The sequence below is a fragment of the Vombatus ursinus genome, unplaced genomic scaffold (genome assembly GCF_900497805.2).
Source record: "Vombatus ursinus unplaced genomic scaffold, bare-nosed wombat genome assembly UNPS02006874.1, whole genome shotgun sequence".
Taxonomy (NCBI): Eukaryota; Metazoa; Chordata; class Mammalia; order Diprotodontia; family Vombatidae; genus Vombatus; species Vombatus ursinus.
The window spans coordinates 10,764,115-10,792,092 of record NW_020946652.1 but is presented as its reverse complement, the minus strand read 5'-3'; the positions used below and the strand labels follow the sequence as shown (position 1 = coordinate 10,792,092).

The 27,978-nt window shown below is 54.8% G+C and overlaps 1 protein-coding gene across 1 annotated transcript in view; it reads left to right on the top strand.

The window, feature by feature from the left end:
• SLC25A13 (solute carrier family 25 member 13) overlaps nt 1-27,978 on the top strand; it is an 84,720-nt gene that overhangs the window by 37,032 nt on the left and 19,710 nt on the right. The window contains exons 5-13 of the mRNA XM_027848855.1: nt 4,651-4,790; nt 8,417-8,563; nt 9,697-9,835; nt 10,513-10,606; nt 10,745-10,829; nt 12,283-12,391; nt 12,668-12,826; nt 22,097-22,149; nt 22,235-22,315. Of these exons, the coding sequence (XP_027704656.1) occupies nt 4,651-4,790; nt 8,417-8,563; nt 9,697-9,835; nt 10,513-10,606; nt 10,745-10,829; nt 12,283-12,391; nt 12,668-12,826; nt 22,097-22,149; nt 22,235-22,315 (1,007 nt within the window). The remainder of the gene's footprint in view (nt 1-4,650; nt 4,791-8,416; nt 8,564-9,696; nt 9,836-10,512; nt 10,607-10,744; nt 10,830-12,282; nt 12,392-12,667; nt 12,827-22,096; nt 22,150-22,234; nt 22,316-27,978) is intronic.

The window sequence follows — 27,978 nt, the reverse complement described above, 5'->3', positions numbered from 1 at the left end:
CAGGGCCTCCTCGCGGTTCAGCAAAGCCAGCCTGTTCCATAGGTGCTGGAGCCCCCTGCTGAGGGCCAGGACTGGAGCTGGAGGGTTGGAGGATCGGGGAGGGTCAGCATCATCAGGCCCCTCGTAAGCGCTTTAAGGAGCATGCGCTCCTTGCTCTCCCCTGGCCAGATTCGCCATTTCTGCCTTCACAACATCTCGGGTGCTATGGGCACACCTCTGCCTCCTCACCCATCTCCCGGCCTCCAGTTTCTCCCCACTCTGTCCCATGACTCTGGGGGCCCCCCCTGCCATTCAGCCAGATGCCCCTCTCCTCACGTCCTCACTGTGAGTATGCCCTCTCTCTCGACGCGGCTCCTTATGTCGGGATACAGCACAAGCCCTTTCCTGGTTCTCACGGTGCCCACACCCACCCTGTCAAAGGGTCTTCTGTGTAGTGTGGTGTGTCCCTGGGGCTCCCCCCTTTCTGAATGGAAGCTCCTGCTGACCTGGAATCGCTTCCTTCTGTGGCCAGGCATGTAGGAGGTGCCGTGGAAATGCTTCGTCCCTTCCCTTTCCCCCCAGCTAGTTCAGGACAGGCCACCATCAGGCCCTATTCCTCTGTCCACAGCAGTGTCTGGGAGGCACCCCTCCTGCCCGGCCACCTTCCTTTTGTGAACATTAATTTTCTGCTGGCATGCACACCCACACGGGGCACCCTGGAGGCTGCGGTCTTCTTACCTCCTCCAGTCAGGAAGCCTTCGGTTCCTCAGCCCCCAGCAGACTTCACTGGGTGCCCTGCCCATCTGTCTGCCTGTTGGGCAGGCTGAGATGACCCATTCTGAGATTGGGAGAATGCATTCTTTTTTTTTTTTTTTTTAACTTTATTAATTTATTTTGATTTATCAACAATCACTTCCATAAGCTTTTGTGTTTTAAATTTTTCTCCCCCTCCCCCCCACCTCCCTCCCCAAGACGGCACACAATCTGATATAGGCTCTTCATATACATTCCTGTTGCACATATTTTCACATTAGTGATGTCATAAGTAAGAATTAGAACCAATAGGAGGAACCACAAGAAAGAAGAAATAAAACAAAACAGAAGAAAAAAGAATAGCAAATAGTATACTTCAGATCTGCATTCAGACTCCAAAATTCTACCTCTGGATATGGAGAGCATTTTCCATCACGAGGCCTTTGGAGATGTCTTAGATTCTTGCATTGCTGAGAAGGGCCAAGTCTGTCAATGTTAGTCATCACACTGTGTGGCTGTTGCTGTGGACAACGTTCTCCTGAGGAGGTCAGACCAGATCTGGTGGGCCAGGTCACCCTGGCTCAGGCATATTCTTGAGACAAGATTTGAGCTTGAGGGTTGCTCCAAGCCGGGCCCCAAAGTGTCTGCAGGAGAGAGCCCGTCCCCCGGTTGGCAGCCTGATGCTTTCCTCCCAGATCCTCTCCGGGCTACCCTGTTCTACCAAGCACCCTCCCTTCTCCTGGCTTTACCGCATCCTTTGTGGGGTCTCCCCATTTCGATGCGCGCTCCCTGGGAAGAGAAGCTGACTTCCCGGCTCAGCCTAGCACTGAGTCAGCTGCCCAGAAATATCTGTCAATGTGCCTTGACCCTCAGGCTCCTCCGAGGGACCCTACCCCCCCCATCCTCATTTACAAAATGGGTCAGCGCGACTCCATTAACTCTTAGACATCCAACCTTCCACTCAACAAGAAAACAAAAGCAGGTGCAGAAAAACTCAGAGAGTCATAATCCGCACAGAAACCTGGCTGATGCTCTCTGGCTAAACCACATGGCATTCCTAGGGGAGAGTGGGCGCGTGAGTGAGGAAGACCCGTGTGCGTGGGGCAGCACACAGCCGGACTGCAGGCTTTTCTGCCTGTGCTCCCCAGGAAGCCGCGTCTCCACAGGACGGTCCCCTGCTGGCCTCACCTTCTGTCCTGGCGGGCATGTCTGCTTCTCCTCTCAGACAGAGAAGAAGGAGAAGTGGCTGTGACTCGTGATCCCCCTAAAAGGACACTGAGAAAACTCATTGTTTGACAGAAACTGCTGGGAAAACTGGGAAACTGTGGCAGAAATGAGTATAGACCGTCTCACACTGCATACCAAAGTAAGAGTGATACCGTAAGCACATTAGGAGAGCAAGGCGTAGTTAATTTGTCAGATCTATGGATGAGGGAAGAATTGAGGACCAAAGAAAATAGAGAGAGCATTACAAAATGTAAATAATTTTGATTATATAAAATTTAAAAGTTTTTGCATAACAAAACCAGTGCAACCAAAATTAAAAGGAAAGCAGAAAACTGGGGGAAATTTTTTGCAGTGGGTATCTCAGATAAAGTCCTTATTTCTCAACTATATAGAGAACTAAGTAAAATTTATAAGAATACAAATCATTCCCGGTCAAAGGATATGAACAGGCAGCTTTCAGACAAAGAAATGAAAGCTATCTGTGGTCATGAATAAATGCTCTAAATCACTATTGATTAGGGAAATGCAGATGAAAACAACCCGGAGGTGCCACCTCACACATATCAGATTGGCTACTGTAATGGGAAAGGAAAATGATAAATGTTGGAGGAGATGTATGGTGGAGTTGTGAACTGATCCAACCATTCTGGAGAGCAATTTGGAACTATGCCTGAAGGGCTGTCAGACTGTGCATACCCTTTGACCCAGCAATACCTCTAGGTCTGTATCCCAAAGAGATCATAAGAAAGGGAAAAGGACCCACATGTACAAAAAATTTATAGCAGCTCTTTTTGTGAGGGGATGCCCATCAATTGGGGAATGGCTGAACAAGCTGTGATATATGAGTGTGATGGAATATTATTGTGCTATAAGAAATGACAAGCAGGATGATTTCAGAAGAAAACTTGGAAAGTCTTATATGAACTGATGCACAGTGAAATGAACAGACCCAGGAGAATGTTGTGCACAGTAACAGCCACGTTGTACGGTGATCAGCTGTGAGTGACCTTGACCCTAAATAGCTGACTATTCTCAGTAGTCCAGTGATCCAAGACAGTCCCAAGGGACTCATGATGAAGCATGCCGTCTGCCTCCAGGGACAGAACGGATGCTATCTGAATACCGCCTTGTTGGGTCGGCACATGGACCCGAGCCCAGCATGGGCAGGGTCCGTGGGGGGGAGGGGGGAACACAGGAAAGCTTAGCGGTGTGGTAGGGGCTCTTCCAACCTTCTCTCCTGTCTAAAGGGTAGCCCGCCCCTGCTTTCACCATGAGAGACACAAAAACACTGCTTTTCAGAGTTGGAAAATCAGCTGTGCTCCTGCAGGGCAGGTGAGCAGAAGAGCCCAGTTCTCAGAGAAAAGGGCTGGCCGGTGTGTTCTGAAGGTGGGTGGTCGAGACGTCGGCTTGAAGGAGAAGCTGTGGACGTGCGTCGTGTTGCATCTATTCCAGCGACACTGAAGGAGCTTGCCACGTGTGGACGTGGTTTTGAAAGAAAATGATTTGGGGTAACACCAATCTAAAGAAATCTTTATGAAACACCTGATCCCAAAGGCCTGGGTCTTCCTGTCTCAGCATCTCCTCCTCCCCTGGTTCTTCTCCGTCCTCCCCGCCCCGCTCATATGTGGGGGTTTCCCAAACTTGTGTCCCAGCACCTCTTCTCTTGCTCCACGTCTTGAATTTAGGATCGTCTTCTCCCAGGGCTCACTTGTTCTCTGCAGACCACTCCCAGTTCTCTGTCCGCCAGCCAGAATCTTTGCCTTCAAATCGGGGTGTTCCCTAGGGGCCCCCTCCTGCTCCTCCAGGCACACCCATTTTTGTCCTGCATAGTTGCCCTGGTTTAAAGCTCTGGAACTTTCTTGGACACTTTCTGGTTTCTGACTCCATTGCTGTTGTCACCGATCCACACACCCCCAGGTCCCATCAGTCTCCCTTCACAACAGTGCACTTGTCCGTGGCCTCCTGTCCGCTGGCTGGGCCACGTGCAGGCCTACGTGTTCGGCGTTCTGGAATACCCTCATGGGCTTCTACTGAGATCTCTGCTTAGTCAGGAAAATAACTTACTGCAATAAAGAATCTTGCCCATAAATGGTCTTGGCATTTACTCCTCTGCTCAGCTCACTGCCTTCTCTGAGAGGAGGATGGGATCTAGTGAAGGGGATTCTTAAGAATGAGGCGACTTGGGCAGGCTTAGTGGCCAGAGGTATTGTGGAGAAAGTGGTTGGCGAAGGTCGGAGCGAGATTAAAATGCCTGTTGTTCGTTGCTGCTGCTGTTATCCCTTCTGAGTTGGAAAGGCAGTCTCCACTGGAGAGAGGGTTTCTGTTCAGGTTTATTTATATAGGAGATACTTAGTAAATGCTAGTTGACTGACTTATTTTGAAAAACGTTTACTCCTGTGGACTTTACTTTTACTTTAGTGATTGACTGTCATTTCATAATAAATGTTGCTGTCTATAATTGTGAGCTTTTTCTTTTTTTCTAGAGTTTTTGTTTTTGTTTTTGTTTTTTAATGTTTTCCTTTTTCCCGTGGAGGGTTCAAAGGGTATTCTCCAAGTAGGAATTGATAAACTTGTCTGCCTAGTGAAAAAGCTTCTGTTCTTATAAAATCCCCAAAAAACAGACTTAAGAACTTTATGAATTGGTCATGTTTAATTTAACTCTTTCCATGTCTCTCTGCCTTTCTTTTCCAGAGGATGTAAAGCAAGTTTTTGAACGGACCACCATTCATCAACACATTCCATTTAACTGGAATTCGGAATTTGTGCAGCTGCACTTTGGGAAAGACCGAAAAAGACGACTTCCCTATGCAGAGTTCACACAGTTCTTACTGGTAAGTGGCTCCTGGCCTGGCCAGTGCCCTCCCCTTCTGCTGCTAGACCCCTGGTCTTGACCCAGAACGCTGTGTTCACCCCGCCCTGCCCCTGAGGAAGCAACTTTGGCCGGAGGTCCTCATCCAAACCCTCCTGTTCTCCTTGGGTGCCCAGGGGGACCCCAGAGCAGGACTAAGGCTATGAACGCTCCGAGTTCTTGCCTTGACACCTTGCCTGAAGTGCACATCTATCTGACGGTGTTAACACCTCACCCTCTCTTCAGGGCAGCTGGGTGGTGCAGTGGGTAGTGCTGGGCCTGGAGTCAGGAAGCCCTGAGATAAAATCTGGCCCCAGACACTTAAGTAGCTATGTGAGCCTGGGCCTCTCATATCAGCATTGGCTGCCTCAGTTTCTTCATCTGTAAAATGGGGATAATAGCACCTCCCTCCCAGGATTGCTACGAAGATCCAGTGAGTTTATAATTGAAAGCTTAGCTGTGCATGTAGTAGGTATTTAATAAGTCTCCCCCCCTTCTCTTCTTCATTGTACTCCAGCTACACCCACTTACTGGCTGGCCTTTTCCCATCTCCACGGCCCTCGTTCCCTTTGTCTCTGCCCCCTTCCCGTGCCCTCTGCCTTGTGCGTGGAGCCCACTGAGCCCTCGATGTGGGCAGGCCCTTCCTGCAGGCCTTGGAGGTTGGAGCATGGGCTCAGGGGGGCCCCGGGGAGAACCAAAGGCCAGCCAGCCCCCGGACGCACAGAGCAGGAGCCGGGGAGCTCTGGCCTCTCTCTTTCCTCTGGCGGTGTTGCTTGGCTTGGAAGCTTCCAGAGGGGTGCACGAGATGTGGGCCTGCTCCAGGGCTCTTGTTGCAGACATGTATGGACCTGTTCCTGGGCTGCCGGGAGCCTGGCCTGGTCAGAATCCCCAGGGGCACAGCCCCTCATTCCACCCAAGATTGTGGCTGTGCTGCTCAAGACCTCTGGAGCCTGGCCTCATTAAAGAGGAGGTCTGCAAACGGGATGCCACGTCTCTTAGGTTGAGCGAGGTCCCTTAGGTAGGGGCTGATCTGTGCGGAGAACCCCCTCCCAGAAACATCTGGGCCTCGTGGCCAGCAAGGCCGAAGGGCCTGGGCCTGGCAGCTTACCGAGCCCTGCTGGGCAGGCCCGACTCCCTCCCTCCCCTCGTGGCCTGCATTGGCCTGGCTCTGTCTGCTCAAAGGACACCCCCCCCCCCAGATTCGTCCAGTGTTCCGCGATGGTGGGGGGCACATTGTGCATCGGGGGTCTCTGGGAGGGGTTGCAGCAAGGGGCCCTCGCTCTGATCACTCGTGCTGTTGGCGCCCATTCCCTTTTGTATTCCATGGGTGATGCTGGCCGGCAAGGCCTGGGCAACAGACCATCCACACGCCTCCACTTCCCACGGCGGGGACCCTCACCTCTGGAGCCTGAGCACCCTCCCCTCCCCCACAGATGGCTCTGTGGCCATCGCGATGCCCGGCACAAGTGCAGAGTCAGGCCACGCTCTGGCCGGGAGGATCCCCAGGGAATCCCCCCAGGCATGCCCTGCCCTGAGCGGTGTGGATGGAGGAGGCAGGAAGCGCAAGGCCCTGCGTGGGAGCAGCCTCGATCCCTGCCGCAACGAGGCCACGAGGGGACGTCGGCCCGCCGTGGCTTCCCCGTCCTCTGCAGGAGAGCAATAGGGAGGGGCCTGGAGTCAGGAAGCCCGGGCTCCTCGTCTGCCAGACAGGGGTCAGAGGAAACCACGTTTGTGAAGACTTTGTCAACCTTCCAGTGTTCTGTAAACAGCTGCTGCTACTACCTACTACTGCCACCCCCAGCACCACTGCCACTACTGCCGTCACCGCTGTCACTGCCACGGCTGCTGCCACTGTTATTACTACTAGTGTTACTGCTGCCACCACTATTATACTACTCCTACCACCCCCACTACCACTACTCCTCCTACTGCCCACCCCCAATACCACTACCACTACTATCACCACTGTTACTACTATTATTACTACCACTATTATTACTACTACTGTTACTACTACCACCACCTGTATTACTACTACTGCCGCTACTACCACCACCACAATTACTATTACTACTACCACCACCACTGTTACAACAACTACTACTACCACCACTATTACTGTTACTACTACTACCACTACTCCTCCTACTACTACCATCCCCAACACCACTACCACTACTACTATCACTGCTGTTACTACTACTACTATTGCTACTACCACCACTGTTACTACTGTAGCTACTACTACTACCACCACCATTACTGTTACTACTGTTACTACTACCACCACCACTACCACCATTATTACTACTACTACCACCACCACTACCATGATTACATAGCACTTTGAGGTTTGCAGAAACATTTTCTACACGGTGTCTCCCCATGGAGAGAGCCTTCCTCAGACTGGGGTGTGAATGGCCTGCCCACCCCGCTCTCTAGTCCTGATGGCTTTCATGGTGCGTGACCTGTCGTTGGGACCCTCCTTTCTGGCGTGTGCCCTCCAGGACAGTGATATCAAAGGGATGGCCAGTTCTCATGGCTGGGGCAGGGTCTCATAGCACTGATGGTTTCCCTGTAAGATCCAGCCAGCTCTCTGACTCTCTCTGAGGGCTTGGCACATCATGGTGCCTACCTTTGTGACCCTTCCCTTCTCTCAGCCTGGCAGCTCAGTCTGTCAGAGAGCATTTATCAAGTGCCTACTGTGTACTAGACCTAGTGCTAAAAACAGGAATTGGGGAGACAGTCTGTGATAAATAGAAAATAAAAAGTTAAGGATAAACTGGGGGTCATTTGAACCTCCTAATGGCCACAGGCAGCTCTCAGTGATTTGCCCAGAGTCACAAAGCTAGGGTATGTCAGAGGTGGATTTGAACTCTGCTCTTCCTGACTCTTAAGTCCCGCTTAGGGCCCTATTTAATACACCCCAGTTTGGTTTATTTCAGGCAGCATTTATTATCCTGTGTGCCAGGAGTAGTAATAGTAGTAGTAGTAGTAATAATAATAATAATAGTGGTAGTAATAATAGTAGTAACAGTGGTGATAGTAGTGGAAGTGGTATTAGGGGTGGGCAGTAGGAGTAGTGTCAGACGCATAGACAGAATCCTCTGAGCCTTCCTAAATGCCTGCTGTGTGCCAGGCAGTGTCAGACGCAGAGACAGATACACTGACAGAATCCTCTGAGCCTGCATGTTCCTTGTATCTCGCCCAAGATTTCTGAGAGGCTGAAAGATGGGGAGCCTCCTTGGTTGTCTGGGGAGGGGAGGACACCCTGCTGTCACCCTGCACATCTTGGTGGGAGTTCTGCACCTGGGCCACCTGTGCTAGGGTCACTAAGACACTGTGTCCATTCACCCTTCAATCTGGAAGTTGTTTGGTCGGGTGCTGAGCTGGGTCCTGGGCATACAAAGGCAAGCCTCTATCTTCCTACCCTCCGAGAGCTTCTGCTCAGGCTACAGGCCTGTCCGTTACATCACGAATCCCTTGGCAGGTTCTGGGAGGGTGGGGCTAGGGTAGGGTGCCCAGGCAGGTGGCAGAGATGAATGAAGGCATGGGACTGCCACGTACGACCCTCCACTCCTTCCCACCAACCCCTCCCTCGTTTTTCAGGAAATACAGTTGGAACATGCCAAGCAGGCCTTTATGCAGCGGGATACTGCCCACACCGGGCGGGTCACCGCCATGGACTTCCGGGACATCATGGTCACCATCCGCCCACACGTCTTGACGCCTTTTGTGGAGGAGTGCCTGGTTGCGGTGAGCTGCAGTCTCCTGGGGCTGGGGCAGGCAGGGGCGTCTGTTTGCTCTCCCCCTTCTGGGGACCGCCACTCCTGTGCTCTGATCCTCTCTCCGCCACCCTGCAGACCAGTTCCTCCTGCCGGAGGCTTGTTTGCTGGCGGAATCATCCACGTCCATAGTCAGGCACAGTGGTTTCGTTCAGCAGGTTGGACACCAGCTCCTTCCATCCGCATTAGAAGCAGGATGAAAAATGACCCCCGACCCCCAGTGCTTTTTGGTCCTGAGGAGGGGGAAGCTGGCAGGATGCTCCCATCCTTGATGCCGGCTTTGGATGTCTCCCCAAATGCCCCGCACCTCTGCTGCTCTCTTCTCAAGGCAGACCCTGCCCTCCTTCCTCCCTCAGGACAGAGCAGGGGGGCTCTCTGACCCTTACCAGATGGCTTGAGTGCCCTTCCAGCTCCCTGAACCCAGACAGCCACTGGCTAATGCAGCCCTCATCCCGCTTAGTTTTTTGTGATGCCAGCTGTCTGTCCAGTCAAGATTGACGTGACTCCCTTTAAGACAGACTTCCCCAAGGGAAGAAAGCCTGAACATGGAATATTCCAGAATGGAGATTCCCTTCTTAATGGGATGTTTTGGTGTTTCTCTTGTTGTCCATCAAAAATCCTGGTTCTCCATAAATTCTTAACCCTGACTCCATACCCAGGTACCCCCACCCCCGCATCCCTCATGCTTCCTGTTTCCCCCCGACCATGTACCAGGGCCAGAAATCCGTGTGATGGCGAGGCTGTGCCTGTTGTGATGGTGTATAGCCAGCCATCAGGGTCATGGCAGGCCTTCAGGAAAATGCTGGCATCAGCCTTTCGTTAGAGGCTGGTCTTGTGTGTGTGTGTGTGTGTGTGCACGTGTGTGTGGGGGGCGGTGCTCATGCACACAATGTGGCTTTGCTTTGTTGAAGACTGGCATCTGCTCATTAGGTCAAAGAAGCCACCTTATAAAACATTCCCGTTGAAACTTGTGCTCTGCACACTTCTGCTGCACGGGCCGAGCAGGGAGAGCGCGCGTGGTGGGCACCACCACGTTCGGGGTCTTCAGGTAGACACTTGGGCGCCTCAGACCCACCTTGGATTCTTCTTCTTTCCTCCCTCAAGGCTGCGGGAGGTACCACGGCCCACCAAGTTAGCTTCTCCTACTTCAATGGATTTAATTCTCTCCTTAACAACATGGAGATCATTAGGAAGATCTACACCACGCTGGCTGGCAACAGGAAAGACGTCGAGGTCACCAAGGGTGAGCAGGGGTGTGGCTGGGGGTCAGTGGCAGGGGCAGCCTGGGCCCCCTCAGAACGGCCTCCTCAGGCCAGCGCGCTCCTGGGGACGTCCCCTGGAGTCAGGACAGGAAAGGTCCCAGTGGAATTAGCTGTGGAAGAGAGGTTTCTGAATGTTTCTAAGTCCAAAGCCTGGTTGAATTTGTATGGTACCCTCCTTCTCCATCGGAGGTCAGAGGCTCAGCACTCCCAACTCCACTCCTTACATCACCCAGGTAGTCCTGGAGGCCAGGGAGGGGTGCCATCCCACCATCCCGTCATCCCGCCATCTGAGCTTCTGTCGGCCTCACGGATGTCTGTCCAGAGTCCCCATGGGCTTGGCCTCAGCTGCTTCGCAGTCTGACGAGGGCCCTGGGCGGCACCCCTTTTGTCGGGGACTCCCCAGGGACGTGCGGTGCCGGGCTCCTCCTCGTGGAAGCTCCTGTCCCTCCCTGCACCGAGATATTTTCCAGCCTGTTTGTGTTGCTGCCTTTTCTTTCTCTGGCACCCTCCTCTCTCCCAGGGTCACTCCCCCTCCCAGAAAGCTGTCACTTAGGATAAAGAGAATTTTTAAAGGACTTTTAAAAGGGAAGATGAGAGAGGAAGAGGGGGGAGGATGCCCCAAACCCTCCCGCCTCTCCCCACACCTACCTTCCTTTAGAGGAGTTCGCGCTGGCAGCTCAGAAGTTCGGGCAGATCACCCCCATGGAAGTGGACATCCTCTTTCAGCTGGCCGACCTCTATGAGCCGCGAGGGTATGCCGTGGTTCGGGCCTAGCAGGACGGGTGTTTAATAACTAACTGGTGGTGGAAGGGTCCCTTTGGGGGGCGGGCGACCCAGGGGAAGCTTTGGAAGGCCTCTGCAGCCCCTGGAGGTCCCTGTTTTCTCTACAGACGCATGACGTTGGCGGACATTGAGAGGATCACCCCCCTGGTTGGCGAGCGCCTGCAGGGCCGGCTGACCGAGTTCCAAAGGCAGGTTGGTATTCTGCTGGTTCCTGACGGGCTCTTTGGCCTTTCCAACGGCTAGGAGGCAGATTGACCGACCCGGTTAGAAGGTGTGCCTCTGCCCTCCCGCCTCGTGCAGGCCCGGCGTTGAGCCTGAGGCCCCGATTTGAGGGACGCAGGGCCCCCCTTGATCTCTCAAGAGCCTTCTTTTCTTAACTCCTGGACCTTCCAGTTATTAGCATTCAAGAAGGAACAACTTCCTCGACGGAAGCGCCGTGTTTAAGTAGTGTTTTAAAAGTAAATGGGCTGCCGGGAGGTGCGGTTCTGCACAGAGACGCCAGTGTGACCACGGCGGGCCGGGCAGGCTCTGGGCCTTGAGCCAGGCCTTCTGCTCACCCCGGGACAGTGGCTAGTTGTGTGAGCTGAAGGGGAGGCAAGAACTCAGCACCCTGGAAGCAAGCTGGCCCCCCTTCAGAGAGGAGGCCAGAACTGGCCAGCGGTGACGACACAGCTGTCCTCGGTGCTCAGACTCAGCGCGGGGCCCAGAGGGAGCTGGCGCGAGCCCCGGCTTCTACCGGCCAAGGCCAAGAGGAGGAGGGCACAGGGCAGGAGCCACCCCCTTTTCCACTGTGCACCCCAATCCCCCTTTGCTGTTTCTGAGCCCCGGGCCTCGGTCCTGTCCAGGTGGCTGCAGCAGGCAGGCCGCAGTGCCCACAGGTGCAGAGGGCCAGATCGTGTGTCGGGACTCTGGACCTCGGGGTGCTGAAACCCCAGGGGAGCCGCGGGCTGTGGATTCCTCACTAGGAGGAAGGCGAAGATAAGGAGACAAGCATTCATTGAGGTCCACGAGCTGCTCAGAAGCACAGCAGCCCTGGAAGATAGGTGCTGGTGTTATCATTTGAGGCAACTGAGGCAGGCAGGGGTGAAGTGACTTCCCCAGCATCCCACAGCTACTAGGAGTTGAGGCTGGATTTGAACTTGGGCCTTCCAGACTCCAGGCCCAGGGTTCTAGGCACTGTGGCGCCCCTAGCGGCCTATTGGGGTTACTTCACACCGGAGCTCAGTTTTTGTTGGGCTCTTTGGCCTCCGCTTTTTACAGTCAGAGTGTGTCAGAGCTTTGGACGTGTAAATGTCATTATGCCTCTGAAAAACCACATATATCCCGAGTGGATCCTGAGCAGTTTGAGTGGGTGTCCATGGAGAGGGCAGGCAGCCACGGAGGGGGAGGCCATGCTCAGCCCTTGGGCCGGCCCTGCCTGCTTCAGTCAGGCCTTCGTAGCCATGAGTCGGGGGTAGTTTTGAAAGAGGAACACGTGGGGCCTCGTTACTTCCTTGTGCCGGGGTGAGGAGGGCCTCTGGGCATGGCGTGGCGTGGCTTGGCATGCACTGCTGTGGCACAGGCTGGGGTGGACTTCCTCATATATTCATTGGTTCTCTTTTCTTGCCCCCCCCCCACATCCGTGCTCCCAAATTCCGGCCTCTAGGTCTCTGACACAGCACCGTCTCTTCAGAAGGTCTCTGGGGATTCACGCCCCTTCATCATCCACGTGGCAGAGTCTGCTTACAGGTTCGCCCTGGGCTCCGTTGCTGGAGGTCAGTCCTCAATGAGTGTTTACGTCCTCCTTCCTCCTCTTCCTGTCCTCCTCCTCCTCTGCTCCCTTCCCTTTGCCCTTCAAGTACCAGGAGGTAGAGCCGGGTGAGGAGCGAGGCTCTGCCCAGCGTGGCCCCCCCGCTTTGGGGACGCCAGCTCCCCCGAGCCCCGTGGGCAGAGGCCAGGGGCCGGTTAGATTTCTCCTCTTCCCCTTTCCTCCCCCTCCCCCCTGCCCATTCCTTCTTCTCGGCCCTCCCTTTATCTCTGTTCCGTTGCAGCTGTGGGAGCCACTGCCGTCTACCCAATTGATCTGGTGAAGACCCGGATGCAGAACCAGCGGTCCACGGGCTCCTTGGTGGGAGAGCTGATGTACAAAAACAGCTTTGATTGTTTTAAGAAAGTGCTGCGCTACGAAGGCTTCTTTGGACTCTACAGAGGTCAGTGGCCGTGTCTCAGGGTCCTGGGTGCGAAGGTGCACGTATAGGCTTCTCCCCCAGGGCCCCAGCCCTCATTCCGGGCCTCCCGGTCTACCACGCTCGCAGGGTTCTCTGCCCTTGCCGTTTGGCTCCCTCTCCGCCCTTCTGCTCTTCCTTGTCTCTTGGCCGTCCCTCAAGGCCCAGCTCCGGGCTGCGTCTGAGCGTTAGAAGCGTTCACCTTGTATCTCTCTTGTCCGTGCGTATCCCTGGATGCGGCGGGGAGCCTCGGCTCCAGCGAAATCCTCCATCCCTTTGGCGTGTCCAGCGCTCGACGCCTCCCCCGCTGGGCATCCAGCCGTGGGAGAAGGGAGCACCTCGCGTGTGGCAGAGCCGTAGGAAAGATGCACCAGGCGAGGGAGGCTGCTCGGAGAGCGCCAATGTACCCTGGCTGCAGGCTCGGAGGCCCCGTGGGACCTTGGCTAGGTCCCCTGTCCACCTTGGGCTCCGTGGCCTCCTCTGTCAGAAGGTCGGCAGAGAGCTTTACGTGGTGTCACTGCGTGATCCTGACAGCAGCTCCAGAAGGGAGGGAGGTGCTGTTAGGACCCCCGTGCGGGGATGAGCGACGTGCCCAGGGACGCGCAGCTAGCTGGGCAGTGTCTGAGGCAGATTTGAACTCGGGGCTTCCTGATGTGGCTGGACTCGACAGGTTCTGAGAAGGTCCGGCTTGGAATCTGGAGGACCTGGGATCGACTCCAGAAGGCCCTTCCATTCTTTGCCTCCCTGTGGTGGACGTGGAGTGGTTGGAAGGCTCTCTCTGCTGTCACGGCTGAGTCAGGGCCGGGATGGGGGCGGGGGACGCACCGAGCTTTTCTGAGGTTGATCTCTGGGTGTCCAAGGGCTGCCCCGGTCTCCCGGCTGCGTTGGCCGACGGCAGCATAGGACCTGCCTGGGCAGACTTTTCCCCAACCTGTTCCTCACCTGCTGTCATCAGCAAGCATTTATTAAGTACCTGCCGTGTGCCAGGCACTGGGCTCAGGGCTGGGGGCACAAAGAAAGGCCGGGCAGATGCTGCCCCCGGGGAGCTCACAGTCAGCCTTACAAACGAGATGCACATGGGTCCAGGCGGCAGTCACCAACATAGAGGAAAGGCCTTAGGGTTAAGGAGGAGCTGGCGGGGAGAGGCTTCCTGTGGAAGGTGGGGTTTTAGTGGGACTTGAAGGATGCCCGCCTGGGAGGTCTGGAGTCCTGGGAAAGAAGGAGGGAGCGCGGAACAGCCAAGAGGCACACGGTGGGGAGGGGGGGAAGGAGCAGGGTGACTTGGTCAGACCAGGGCTTTAGGAAAATCACTTTGGTGGCTGAGAGGAGGAGAGACTGGGATGGTCGAAGACCGAGTCCCCGACCCCAGCATCTATTGCAGTGGCCGAGCGTGAGGTGATGAGGGTCTGCACCGGGGCCGGGGGGTGAGGGGGGCACATTGGGGACAGGTGTCTTCAAGGAGAAACCCACAAGATTTGTGTTGAAGCGGAGACCCACGAGAGACGTGCATGTTGAAGCGGAGACCCACGACAGATGTGTGTGTCGAAGCGGAGACCCACGAGAGACGTGTTGAAGGGGAACCCATGACGTAGCAGAAACCCACGAGAGACGTCCCATGAGTGTGGGACCTGGTGACAGACTGGGTGTGATCCATGGGCGAGTAAGGATTCCAGGGAAGCGGGAGATTGCACTGCTCAGCAATAACAGGAAGAGGGAAAGGCGTAGGGGCAAAGAGAATGAGTTCAGTCTTGACATGTCTCCAGGCCTCAGTGTCCCCACGTGTAAAATGAGGGGGTTCCCTTTGGATCATCGGGAATGGCTCAGTTTGGACATGTTCCTGGTCGGGGTTGGCATCATCGTGATGACTGCCCCTCACCCGTCCGGCTCTCAGCAGCCCACCGGGTGCATCCTCACACTTTCCCCTGCTCAGACACGGGCACGCCCCTCCTTCATCCGCCATCCGTCTGAGCCGGCCTCGCTCGGGCCCTTCTTTCCCAGGCCTGCAACTTGAGTGGACCCTCCAGGGGACCCTGGCCAGTCACTGTGCCCACGCTTCCCTGTCCACGACCACGTCTGGAAGAACCAGGTGACCGTGGAGTGTGGCCATCCACGCCCTTGACTTTGGCTTCTAGAACGCATGAGCTGAGCAGTAGCAGCAGCGTTAAGAAGCTTGGTTGTTTCTGTTTTTCAAGCGAACCCTGACTGCAGCAGCTTGGAATTCTGGTGGGCATTGCGTGGCCCCCTGAAAGCCCCTGCTCAGGCTGGCCTCCCCTGGCCCTCCCCTGACAAGGCCGGGTCATCTTTTGGAGGAACTGTTTCCCTTCCAAACAAGCCCCCTCCCCCTCTTCAAAGGTCTTTTGATCTTTTCTCCTTGGTACCCCTTCTGGAAGGTCTCTGACCCCGGGCCATTGACGCTGGTGCCTCTCTGGCCGGGGTCACTGCCTCCCTCCCCAGTAGGGAACCGTACAGACGAACTGACCCCGGGCGGTGCCCGCCTGTGCTCGCCTCACCCCTGAACAGAAGGGCGTCCTTGGCACCAAGTTCTTGACTTCTCCCGGTTGGGGGTCCAGCTCACAGCGTTGGCACCTCCCACCATCCCCTCATCCCCTGCCCCTCTGCCACTGCAGCTTCTCACCCTCACCACATCATTCGATCAGTCAAACGTCGGTTAAGTATTCACTCCATGCCCTGGCATACAAAGAAAGGCAGAGACCGGACACCTGCCCTATGCAAGCTCCCGTTCTAATGAAAATACCAGGGCTGTGGGGATGCTTGGTCACCTTCAGACTGACCAGCTGGTGACCTGCTCTTCTGAGGGCCTCCAGCGGGGGCCTCACGTTGGGGAAGATTCCTGCTTGGGAAGGAGGAGCTGGGACTGGCCCTTGGCCTCCCTCGGCATTTTGTCAACCTGGCCCTTGTTCACCTCGGCTAGGGCGGCCCCGAGAACCCCGGCGTCACCCGCTCGCGGGTCCAGCCTTCGGGTGCCTGCGATGCGCCGGGCACCCTCCGACCTCCCCAGGCGGCTTGGCGGGCATCCACCTGTCCTGCAGACGGAGGGAGCCTGGGCGGGGACCACGCGGGTCTGACCGAGGTCCCGGAGACACTTGCTCGTCAGGGGCAGGCCTGGTGCTTCCTGTGCTCCCAGGGTTTCCCTGCTGCGTTTGGTGCTGTTTCTTTCTTCCCTGATTCCTTTCACTCTGTGGGAGGCCTTGGCCAGGGCTGGGCCCAGCCTTCCCTCCCTCTGTTGTGGACAGGCCTGAGTCACCAGACAATGTGGAGACCACAGTGCAGCCTTTTGTCTTCAGAACGCGCTCCGGCTTTAAAGATAGAGTGGACTGGGAAGGGCCTCCTTTTTCTCGGGGCTTTATTTGCTTGTCTGTGGCGTGGGCCTGGCTCCACCGACCTGCTCCTCTGATAGGCAGAAAGACGGCTCCTCTGGAGAACCGGCCTGTTTGAATCATTGTAGGAAATGAGGCCCAAGGCTGCCTCGGAGGGCTGCAGGGAGGAGGGGGCCGCCGAATCACGCCAGCTGAGCGGACAGCAAATGTGCGATGGCCGGGCTGCTCCGCCGACCCACCCGGGCTTCCAGACTGCTTTGGTCACTGTCGTGCCCGTGGAGCCTGTGGTGGGAATCCAGATGAAAGTCGCAGCTTTGCGGGAGTTGGCCGGGGCAGTGCAGTGATCACCTCCGTGGGTGGGTGGCCCATTGTGTCCCAGTGCAGAGTCGAGGACCTGCCCTCCAGGCTCATTTACGGTCATTGCTGCCAGGGGCTCCCACGCTCCTGGGCAGCCGGCTCAGGGGCCCCAGCTTAGCCCTCAGCATGCCAGCAGCCCGGGGCACACCTGGTCAAGGTGAGAATCCGTGGCGTGGCCGCGGGAGGATGCGGAGCATCCCTAAAGCGGCCACCATCTTCCCTCCTGGCAGAGGGAAGGCATCAGGCTAACAGAGCCTGGCACGGGGAATAAGGCTGAGAGGCCTTAGGCGGGCGTGCCAGGCGCTGTGCTGAGTGCTGGGGACGCAGAAAAGACCAAGAAAGACCGTCCTTAACCTCAGGAAGATCCCATCTGATGAGGGAGGATGGAGCCCGAAAGGAAGCTGAGAAGGGCCGTCCGGCCGACAGCAGAGCCGGACCGGGCAAGTGCCCCGGAACCTGTCTGCCGGGCAGCCAGGCGTCAGAATGGGACTGTCCACCGCCTTGGCTGCTGCTGATCAGGGTGCAAAGTGAGTGCCCCAGACCTCAGCTGGGCCCACAGTGGGATGCCCACGCGGGAGGGCCGGGGAGGCACCACAGTGCTCAGCCGGCTGACCCTGGGCAGGGCATTTCTTAGCCTCTGCCTCAGTTTCCACAGCTGTAAAATGGGGATCATAACCACATCCACCTCCCAAGGTTGGTTGTTGTGAGGATCACACAGTGCCCAGCCCACAGTAGGTGCTTCATAAATGCTGCTTCTCCCTTCCGCTGTTCGAGGTACCGAGATTACAAAGACAGACGTAATCCAGCCCCTGCCATCTCAGACCTGACCTGTTAGCTGTGGCACGTGCCTGTTCCACATGAACACAAGTTAATTGGGAGGGCTTGGGAGAGGGGAGGGAAGGGGAGAACCAGGAGCGAGTCAGTATAGGAAGCCATGCTCCCTCTGAAAGACAGGGGAAGAGGCAGTGCACGCGTACAAGGGCGTGATGGTAAGAGATGGCTGCTGGGCGTGCAGAGCAGGGAGAGGCAGGCTGGGGCCAGGTCTATGAGGAAGAGGGGCTATAAGTCAAGGGACCTAGCAGAAGGCCATTAGCGTGAGCAGGGGTTCCGTGGTCCGGGGTGTGTGAGGCCCGGGACGAGGGCTGAGACACAGGGAAGGCGGCTTCCCGTCCACACGGTCTTGGGTCCTTGTGCTTGCACCCATGGCGCCAGGCTGTCCTGCAGCCTCCCGTGAGGAGCCCCTCCAGCCATTTCCTGCACCTCCCTGGGCTTTTCCACCTCTGGGGGTTGCTTCACATGCCAGGGTTCCTAGTTCTCTTCAAGGCCCCCAGACCCTCATCCGTCTTCTGCATTCTAGTCCCCCCTCCCTCGATTTCTCATGGGCAGGTCAGACTGGACGCGTCCAAAAGGAACCGTCCCCTCCTCCATTCCTGCCCGTTTCCTTCCGCTGCTGAGGTTCACCAGCTTAGCAGCGTATGTGGCTCTCTGCCTCCCTCGTCCATCCGTCCCCTCCCAGGTGCCCGGTCTTTGACTGAGCTGCGCCCTATCCCTGGAATGCTCCTGGCCTCCTTCAGGGTTTTGCTCAGGTCCTCCCTGCCCTGGGAGGCCTTTCTTCTCCAGATGTCCTCGTTCCCTCCTTCCTTCCATGACCTGCTCCCAGAGGGTCTGCCGTTGTTGGGGGCCTGGGCTTCAGGATACAAAGACGGACCTGCCACAAGGCCAGACTCGCACCGTCTGCTCGCGACCCTTCCTGTATTCCCTGCACACGTTCATTGAGGCAGGGATGGTGACTGAGCCCACCCTGGGGTCATCGGTGCTTTTTATCACTTCCTAGTGCCCAGCTCCCATCGAGCAGGAGAAACCAGCACGATGACCGTGGCAGCAGTCCACCACCGCATCCTCAGTCGTCTGAAGACTTGTGGTTTTGTTTTCTGACAAGTTCGTGTGGTCATCCGATCAGTTGTTCTCCTGGTCCTGCTGACTTCCTCCTGCCTCTGGGCACGAGGCTCCTGCCAAGCTTGGCTGGACTTTTGGCCTTCATTCTCTTCTTCCTGTTTCAGCCGTTCCCCCTTTGATGGGCACTCACCTTTTTTCCTTTTGGTTCAGTGCTGTTAACAAAAGTGTCTGTGGGGCCTTTTGCTCTGTCTTTAGTTTCCTAGTAATGGTATTGTAGGGTCAAAGGGTGTGGACCATTTAGTGACATTTTAAAATATAATTCCAAATGGTTTTCCAGAATGGTCAGACCAGTTCATAGTTGTACCAGCAATGGGCCAATCGGCTCATCTTCCCCCAACCGCTCTGACAATTACTGTTTTTGTCCTTTGTCGTTTTCCCGGTCTGATGTGAAAAATCTGAGTTTTCTTAGTTTGCATTTCTTGTTATTAGTGATTTGGAGTATTCTTTCCTACCGTTATTGGTGGCTTCGGTTTCATCTTTGGAAAACTGCCTCTGTTGGGTAAGAGGCTCTCATTCCCTCTATTTGCATCAATTCCTTGGATGTCATGGATGTCAGATCCTGGTCCAAGATGGTTGCGGTAAATTCATATCTTCTAACTGTAGTTATGTTGACTTTGTTCATGCAAAAACTTTTCAGTTACATGTATTTAAAATTGACCATTTCGTTATGGGACTTGGAGCTAGGAGGCACCTCAGATAGGAAGTGACTTGCCCACAGTCACCCAAGTAAAGAGTTGAAAGATCCAAACTCAAGTTCTCTGACTGTACCTCACTATTTTATGTGATTGTGCGATCACCCCTTTCTCTTGCTTGGTTTAGAATTTCCCTTCTACAGATAAAACTATCCCCATTTGCTGATGACATGATGGTTTACTTGGAAAATCCAAAGAAATCAGCAAAGAGGCTAATACAGACAGTTAAGAGCTTTGGGCAAACTTTCAGGCTACAAAATAGACCCTCAAAAATCGACATTTATGTAATAATAACAAAATACAAGAAGCAAAACTAGAAAGGGAAATGTCCTTCCAAATAACTACAAAATGTATAAAGTATCCGAGAATCAGTCTTCCAAAGTACACAAAAGACAAGTATAGATCCAATCACAAAGCACTCCATAAAGAAATAAAGAATAGCCTAGTAACTGCAGGGCTTTTTGGTGCTCATGGGTGGGCTGTGCCAATATGATAAAAATGACAATACTGCCAAAAGTAATTTACGCTTTTGATGTCATACCAATCAAATTACCAAAGGGAAGCTTCGTAGAACTTGATAAAAATAATAAAATTCCTTTGGAAAAGCAGAAGATCTAGAATATTAAGGAAATTATGAAAAGAAGTAAGGATAAAGGGGGAATAGCATTTCCACATCTCAAACTGTATCTTAAAGCAGTTGTCAAAATCATCTGATGTTTAAAAAAAAAAAAAAAAGCAAAGTCATAATCATCAAAACAATCTGATACTGGCTAAGAAATAGGGTGATCAGTGGAACAGATTAGATACACAATATACAGAGGTAAATGAGTACAGTAAGGTAGTATGTAATAAACCCTTAGGTCCAAGCTATCAGGATAAGAGCTCACTGTTTGACTAAAACTGCTACGAAAGCTGAAAAGCAGGGTGGTAGAAATTGGGCTTCAACCAATGCTTTATGCCATACTCCACAATACAATCTAAATGGACACACAGTATGAATGGTTAATTAATCATTATTAATGATCAGACTATTAAATTTTAAAAAAGAGAAACAGGAGATGTATTCTTAACCAAACAAGGGATAGAGACAGTTACAAAAGAGAAGATAGGAGCAGCTACCTGGCGCAATGGGTAGAGTACCCGCCCTGGAGTCGGGAGGACTTGAGTTCAAATCCTGCCTCAGACACATAACACTCACTAGCTGTGTGACTCTGGGCAAGTCATTTAGCCCCAAATTGCCTCACCAAAAAAAAAAAAAGAGAGAGAGAGACCTGTGCCAAGCTCAAGTGAAAACAGGGACCAGTAAGCTGTGTATAAGGATCCCTGTACAGGAGCAGCAAAATTGACTTAAAAACAACGTATCAGTGTCCATTTAAATACATTTTACTTTGCATAGAGCTGCTCCCACGAGTGTTATGGACCACATAGGGTCACCTCTGCTCTGAGTCATTAATAAGAGAACTGTAAATCCAGACAACTCAGAGGTTTTACCTTAATCCTGCAAATTGACAGTGATGACAGAAAATCGCAGTAGTCAGTGTTGGAGGAGCTGTGGGAAGATAGGCACACTGGTACATGGTTGGTGCAGTAGTAAATTGGTACAACCATTTTGGAAAAGCGTTTTGAATTGTGCAAGTAAAGTAACTAAAATGTCCATGCCCTTTGACCCAGAGACTGGGCTTGAGGTGTGCTCCAGGAGACCATTGGTAAAACGGAAGTCCCCATGTACACAGAATAAATAGTTAGAGCTTCCATGACATGATGGCTAGCCCAGCGGTGGCACGGGAGCATTATGGAAAGTTCCTGTGCCCTAAGAACTGAGGTAGGTGACGAATTCTGAGGATGGAAAGCACCCTAAGAACTGACACAGAGCCCAGAAAACAGTGCGACCGTGGCTATGGAAAGCATGAAGACGTCGCCGGTAGCAGAGAAGGACGCTTCGAAGAAGGGAGGGCAGAAGGCGCTCCCGAGTCGCCTCTGCCTAGCGAGGTGGGAGCTCCATGGCGGTGGCCCCATTACACATGCCGGACTTTTTCCAGTGGCTGTGCCAGGTCTTTTAAAAGTTAGCTATTTTCTATTTGTTACGTAGAATACAGGGTTGCTCTCCTGAGAGGCAGAGGGGAGGAAGAACAGGGAAAGCTGCGATGATGCCAGAAACAAATGAATGTTCCCTCCCTGTATAGCTGTGCACGGTATCCATGTCTGTGCGTCTGTGTGTCATTCTGTTTGTGTGTGTCTGTGTGCCTGTATGTCCAGTGCTGCCAGCCCAGGTGTGCGCTGGTGGATCTCGGTCTGGCCGTCCTTTCTGCTGCGCGCTCCCGTCCAGTCCAGATCTGCTCACTTTGGTGATTGCAGGGTCTGGATTACCTCACTGGCCTCTGATCAGCTTTTGGGGTTGGTGGTTTTTTTACAGGTACCTGATAGCTTCGACAGGGATGTAGCAGCCTGAGCCCCGCTGTTTGCAGCACACCGAGGCTGGTGGAGCCGTCGTCCCTTGTGTTAGGGATGGCAGAAGGGCGAGAAAGCCTCACCTGATTCATTGCATCTTCTAGGGCAGTAGCAGTAGAACAGAAAGACACCTTCTCATCTCTTAAATATGGAAACTGAGGCCCTGGGAGCCTCCAGGACTGGGCCACAGTCACACGGTTGGCAGGTCGCAGGCCCTTCGTCCCCAAAGGCTGTGGTCTAGTGGATTCCCTGGCATTCCAGCCTTTCAGCTCCAGCGTCAGCCCTCTGACAACAGGGCAGCGGTCTGTGGGATGAGGGATCCGTGGCTGCGTGCGGCTCCTTTTTCGTGACTTTGTCCGCCCTTGGATGCTCACCCCAAATGCGAGGCGGCTCCCAGGCGGGCGGGCAGCGAGCGGCTGGGGCATGCCTCCTTTCTGACCGTGCCTGTGCTCTTTGGCCCGCAGGTCTGGTGCCCCAGTTGTTGGGGGTCGCCCCGGAGAAGGCCATCAAGCTCACGGTGAGTGTGCAGGGCGCCGCTGTGCGTGTCCACCAGGCATCCGCTGGGGCGTGCTGCTCACGTTCTTTGCTCTCCTGTCTTTCAGGTCAATGATTTTGTCCGCGACAAGTTCGAACGCAAAGATGGCTCTATCCCCCTGGCAGCGGAAATCCTCGCTGGTGGCTGTGTGAGTACTCGTGCCGGGCTCTGGTGGATCCTCCTTCCCCTTGTACTTTCGCGGACTAAGGCGTTGTGTTTAACCGCAGGCCAGCCCATAGGACAGCGCCAGCTGCTCCTCCTGGAGACCGGTAAACACTCTGGCCTTCTTGCCTGCTGTGTGCGTCCCGTCCCGTGTCTGCACTGTCACCGCCTCAGGCCTGGGGTCGTTCTGCATGTGCTCGCGCTCTGGCCATCTTTGCATCTGCAGGAGGGAGCTCCCTCCCCACCTCTGAGCCCTAGGCAGGGAGGCTGGCATGTCCTGGCTCACTGCATGGTGTCTTCTAGGTGACTAACGCAGCCGCCCACCCCGAGGTCCACAGCCCTGTCCGTCTTGTTGCTGGCCAGTGCCGCAGAAAGATGGGGTGTCCTGCCAAAGTATGGGGCATCTCCTTTAGAGATGAGGTGGCCCCCCTCGTTGGCATGGAGGAACTCACTTTTTCTCAGCCCCCCTCCAGGGCAGAGGCTGGGGGTGTAGGCAGAGCTCATGGCTGTGTGGTCAGTGGTTAACGCAGGTGTGGACGGGACGCTGCCCCTTAATCTCTCTCCCTTCCCTCGTCGATCATTTCAGTGAGGCAGGAACGCGGCAGGTTTAGCTTTCCACTCTTCTCCTGCGAGGGGACAGGCCCGGCCCCTGCTTCACTGCTCACGGCATTTGATCACTGACCTGTTACGGCTCCCCGGAGACCTCTGGGGCAAAGAGGGTGCCTGTGGCCTGCTGGAAGGAGAGGCCGGGGAAGCCGCGGCGAGCTAGTGGGGGCTGGCCACGCCCACCCCGCCCCGGGGATCTCAGACTTGTTGGGCAGGACGCTGACAGCCTGGATACAAGAGGAGTTCCTCTTGGTCTTTGAAGCAGGAAGTTAATTAGGAGCATCGGCTCCACATTTTGGCCACGAATGTGCCCTGAGAGTGACTTTCCTTGTGTGAAAGTGTGTGAAGCCAGGCGCTGCTGGAGCATTGGCCACCATCCTAGGTAGAGTCACCAGCGTTGTGGCATCGCTTCCTGGGACTAGCTGCCCCCCAGCCTCGGATGTGAGCTGCTCTCACCCCAGGGGAAAGGCCCGTCTGGGGGATGAGAGTCAAGCCCACTCTTTTAAAGGCCTGTCTTTGTAACAAAGCAGTGCTGTTAGTGAAGTCTGGCCACCACCTCTGCCTGGCCTCTAGATAGGGCTCCTCTCCCTCCCTCCTCCCCCTTCCCGTCCCCCAGCTCCTCCTCCTCCCCACCACCACGAGCTATGTTAAGCATCTTCTGACAAACCATCACGACAGCTCTGCGAGGCAGAGTCTGCTGTACCCCCATCTTAGGGGGAAAGTTGAGGAAACCAAGCAGAAGCATGTGGTTCATGTGACAGCACCTACTGTGTGCCAGGCACTTCACGAGCAGCCTGGGAAGGAGGTGACTGGTGAGGCCCAGAAAGGCCAAGTCACCTGCCCAGAATCACAGAGCAAGGAAGCATCTGAGGCCAGATTCACCCTTGGGCTTTCCTGAGTCCACCTTCGCTGCACGCCCCCCCCCCCACCCCGAGATGCCAGGACAGGCCAATAGAGCAGCTCTTTGTGTGTGGAGCTATCCTTTCACGGGCGTGAGGCCATCGCACATCGGTACAGACCAGCACCAAAGCCCATATGCTGGCGCTGAAGCAGGAGTCTTCACGTCAGGCGGTCTGTCTCCCACTGAAGGCCTCAAGCCTTCCCTGGGTGGTCCTGGGGGCCCTTGGCCCTCGGCTCCCGAGAGTTAATGGCGCAGGCGTTGGAGGCCTGGAGATTGCTAGGAGAAACGCAGACATCGACCAGGGCGGCGTGGTGGCGGGATCGGGACCTGGCTTTGGTCTGACCGGGGCCGGTGGGGAATGTCCCCCGTCTCTCCCCGACCTTCTCGATAACCGCTTTTTGCCCCACTGTGAATTTGTAAGGGGATCGATCATCCACTGTGGAAAACCAGATGCCCACATACTCCAGACTGCACATCCTTTGACTTGGAAACGTCTTGAGATCGGGGACTGAATCAGAACAAATTGGCCCACAGGCCTTGGGGGGTGACGAAGAGCTGTGCCCCCGAGGGTCTGCCCGCAGAGCCCACGCGCCCCATGCAGGGTCCCCTAAATGAGAACTCTTTCTTTAGGCTGAGCTCATTTAAGTCTCTGCTGCTGTAGCATGGAAAATTGCTGGGATTTATAATGGGCGATAGTGAGGCTTTAGGAAATTAAATTCCTCCTTGGTGGAATTTTAGGGCTGATGAGGGCTTGTGTTTTCTGAGTCTTTGTAAGCAAGTGGTAGCTTAATGAGAACCTGACCTTTGGGTTTCCTGCCACCATCTTGAGCACTTTTGCATCGCAGACCTTCTCAGCCCAACACGGGCTGGTGCCTTTCTTCCCCTCGGAGTGCCCCGTGTGTCCCGGCCCCACGCTGGCCCGTCTAGAGAATGCCAGAAGCTCAGTGAAGAGACCCGATGAGTCCTTCCAGACCTCCGGGGGGAGGGAGCCCCTCTGGGGCGGGTAGCTGTCCTCCAGAGTTCATGGGGAGCTCACTCCCCGCTGTCAGGGAGGAGTAGCTGCCGTTGGTGCCTTCTCTCCACCTCTGGGGGGCGCTAAAGGTCAGCCAGCCCCAGCAGTCCCACCAGTACTCCTCCTCTTCAGCCCACGTTTATCGAGTGCCTGCTCTGTGCCAAGCACTGTGCTAATTCCTGAACGTGCCAAGAAAGGGTCAGCTTGCCCTCAAGCAGCTCCCGGTCTCTTGGGGGAGACAGCAGGCGGACGGCTGCATCCGGACAAGACACGCGCCACCCACACTGGAGAAACTCTGGTTTCTTAGAGTCGGTCGGAGAAAAACCAAAAATAATAGTTCGCATGGGGGTCAGCTGGGCCGGACGCAGTCCTCCCTCGCTTTGGTGCCCTCGAAGCTGATCTGCGTTCTGTCGCCATTCCCACACGAGCCAGGCGTCACTCCGGGTTGCTGACAGAGAGATCAGAGACCTCCAGGACTGTCCAGACCCCTTCCGAAGGCTGTGTTTCCTCAAACCTCTGCTCAAGAGGTTCTCCTCGGCGAATCCTGCTCTCTGGTGCACTTTGACACCATCGGTCTCCTCCCTTGTGTCCCTCTCATACTGAGTGTCTGTTCATCCCTGAGGCGGCGTGCCTCTCATCAGAAGGGGGTCAGCCGGGGTTCTAAGCAGGCATTTTCTGCTGCCTAGAACAGCTGGGCGAGGCGGCCTCTTGGGCCTGGTCCAGCTTGGGGCCGTGATTGTACGATATCCTCTGCGATGCCAGGCTTGGTCGTGTGCGCCTGCCGGACCCACCAGTGTTTCGTGGCGATCTCTGGGGCTTGGTCTCTTCCGGTGTGTTATCAGCTCCGGGGAAACTCGTGCTTTATTTGTGTGTCCCTGGCGCTGGCCTGGAGCAGGATCCTTAGCCCATTCTGGGTGCTTGGTCAAGGTCTGGAGGCTGCCTTGGAGAGGCTGAGCTGGGGGTCAGGGCTGGGCGAGAGGATAAATAAGAAAATTCCATCTTGAGCGCTAGTATCTAGTAGATGATGTAGCAGACTGCAAGATGAACTTGGGGCATTCTGTACTTTTTTGCTTGTTAAAAGCTGCAGCAGAATCTAGATGCAGACTCGTGGAATTTTAGCACTGGAAAGGACCCATTTCATAAATGTGGAAGCGGAGGCCACCCTCGTGGCGGTGACTTGGCTGAGGGCATATACGACATCAGGGCCAGGCCTGGGCCCAGACCCGAGGTCTCTGGCCATCCCAACGCTTCTTTTGTGCTTTCTTCCTCCCCCTCGGGAAGGGACGGGGCTGTTGGAACCCAAGTCACCCCTCTGGCTGTCGAGTTAACTCACAAGGGATTGATTAGGATGTGGAAGTGGGAAGAGTGATGAGGTCCCACTTTTCCCCCAGCTCAGGTACCTGAGCCATAGAAGGGTCTGTAAGTCATGAAGAGACACTGAGAGGAGCGGTGAAGTAGCCAGGGCGTTAACAGAGCTGACGGGTCTCTGGCTTCATTGCTTTACTGACGTCAATCGAGCCCACTCTACTTGGGTTTCTTGGCCAGACTCCTGAAGAGAGACGGGGCTGCAAGAGTGTGTGGACTGTCAGTGAGCCGTGAGCCAGGGCGAGGCCAGGCTGGCGGCGGGTTCTGGTCTCCCCGCACTGGGCCGGGGCACGAGGCTCTTTGGGTTTTCTCGGGTCTGACCTCCTAGCTGAGGTGATGGTCCTCCTTGCTGCAGCCTGCTTCAGCCACTGATGTGGCCGTGGCGTCTTCCTCATCCTCTCTGGAGACGGCTGGCCAGACTTTGGATGTTACACCTCAGCCATCTCCCCACCGGCCCCTGCCCTCCGGCCATCATCATCCTCGTGTACCCCCCCCCCCCCCCCCCCCCCCGCCCCCGCCCCCCCGCCCCCCACCCTCCTCGTCCCCCCCCCCCCCAGAGGTGGAGCCTGGGCTGCGTGGAGCCGCATGCTTCCCACATGGAATCTCTGCTCTCGGATGGGCAGGGGGCTGTCTCACTAGCTTTGGGTATGCCTTCTGTTTGATTCCATGGTGCCCGGCACAGACGGCAACCGTCTCATTCATCGTCATCAGTCACCAGATACTGGCCATGCTCTCCTGTTCGCCCCAAGGACAAAACGCCACGTTTTATCTGGAATCAGGCCATGGTTTGTCCAGTAATCATGTGTTGGGATTTTAGTTTTTAAAAATCAGTCATATTCCATAACTTTATATTCATCTATTTTTGACATGTGCAAGGACACATTTCAGAATGTCAGTGTGCAATTAGATATTCTTAGCACATGTCACTTAGGAAAGCACTTTAAATCTGAGTACATTCAATTGAGCATAATTAAAATATCAAGATCCATATTCTTCATATACATTTGCCACTTAATTTTTTAAGTAGCTTGAAGTATCTGCCGTGTGAATCCAGAATGAAATGGCACGATTGTGTTACTGTCACATTGAGCACATTTACTTTAAAGCAGTCTCATTCGCCATCAGTGTCCTGGCAGGTTGAGAGTGGACCCAAAGGAATGACCGACTTTGTTTCTAAGACAGGCTGTTGGAGGCGTCGTCCCAGAGGCCAGGAAAGAAGCACTTTGCCTCTGGCCGGGTGTTTGAAGTAGGCTCTTATTTCCCTGTGAAGGGAAAGCTGGCAGAAAAAAGAAGAGCCCGTTTGTGGCTGTCGGAGGGCTGGTTGTGGAGATGTGCCAGGAGCCCCCAGCTCCTAGGGCTGGCCGCTGGAGAACTAGGAACTCTGTGCTGAGGGGGAAGAACTAGGTCCTCCCTGAGAACCACTGGCCCAGCATGTTAGGGTGGGGGGGGGGAGCAAAGCTCATTCACATGGAGGTCCCCCTTTATTTAGCCTGCTACTAGACTGCTTTGTATCCTGAGCATTGGACGATCCAGAGGCAAAGTTGGACATTTTGTTACTCATTTTAAAATTGCAGCTTGTGTCATTCATCACTTGCCTCAAACTCCCACCTGAATTTATTTGTTTGTTTGTTTGTTTACTTTTTGGTGAGGCAGTCAGGGTTAAGTGACTTGCCCAGGGTCACACAGCTAACAAGTGTCTGAGGCCAGATTTGAACTCAGGTCTTCCTGACTCCAAGGCCAGAGCTCTATCCAATGTGCCACCTAG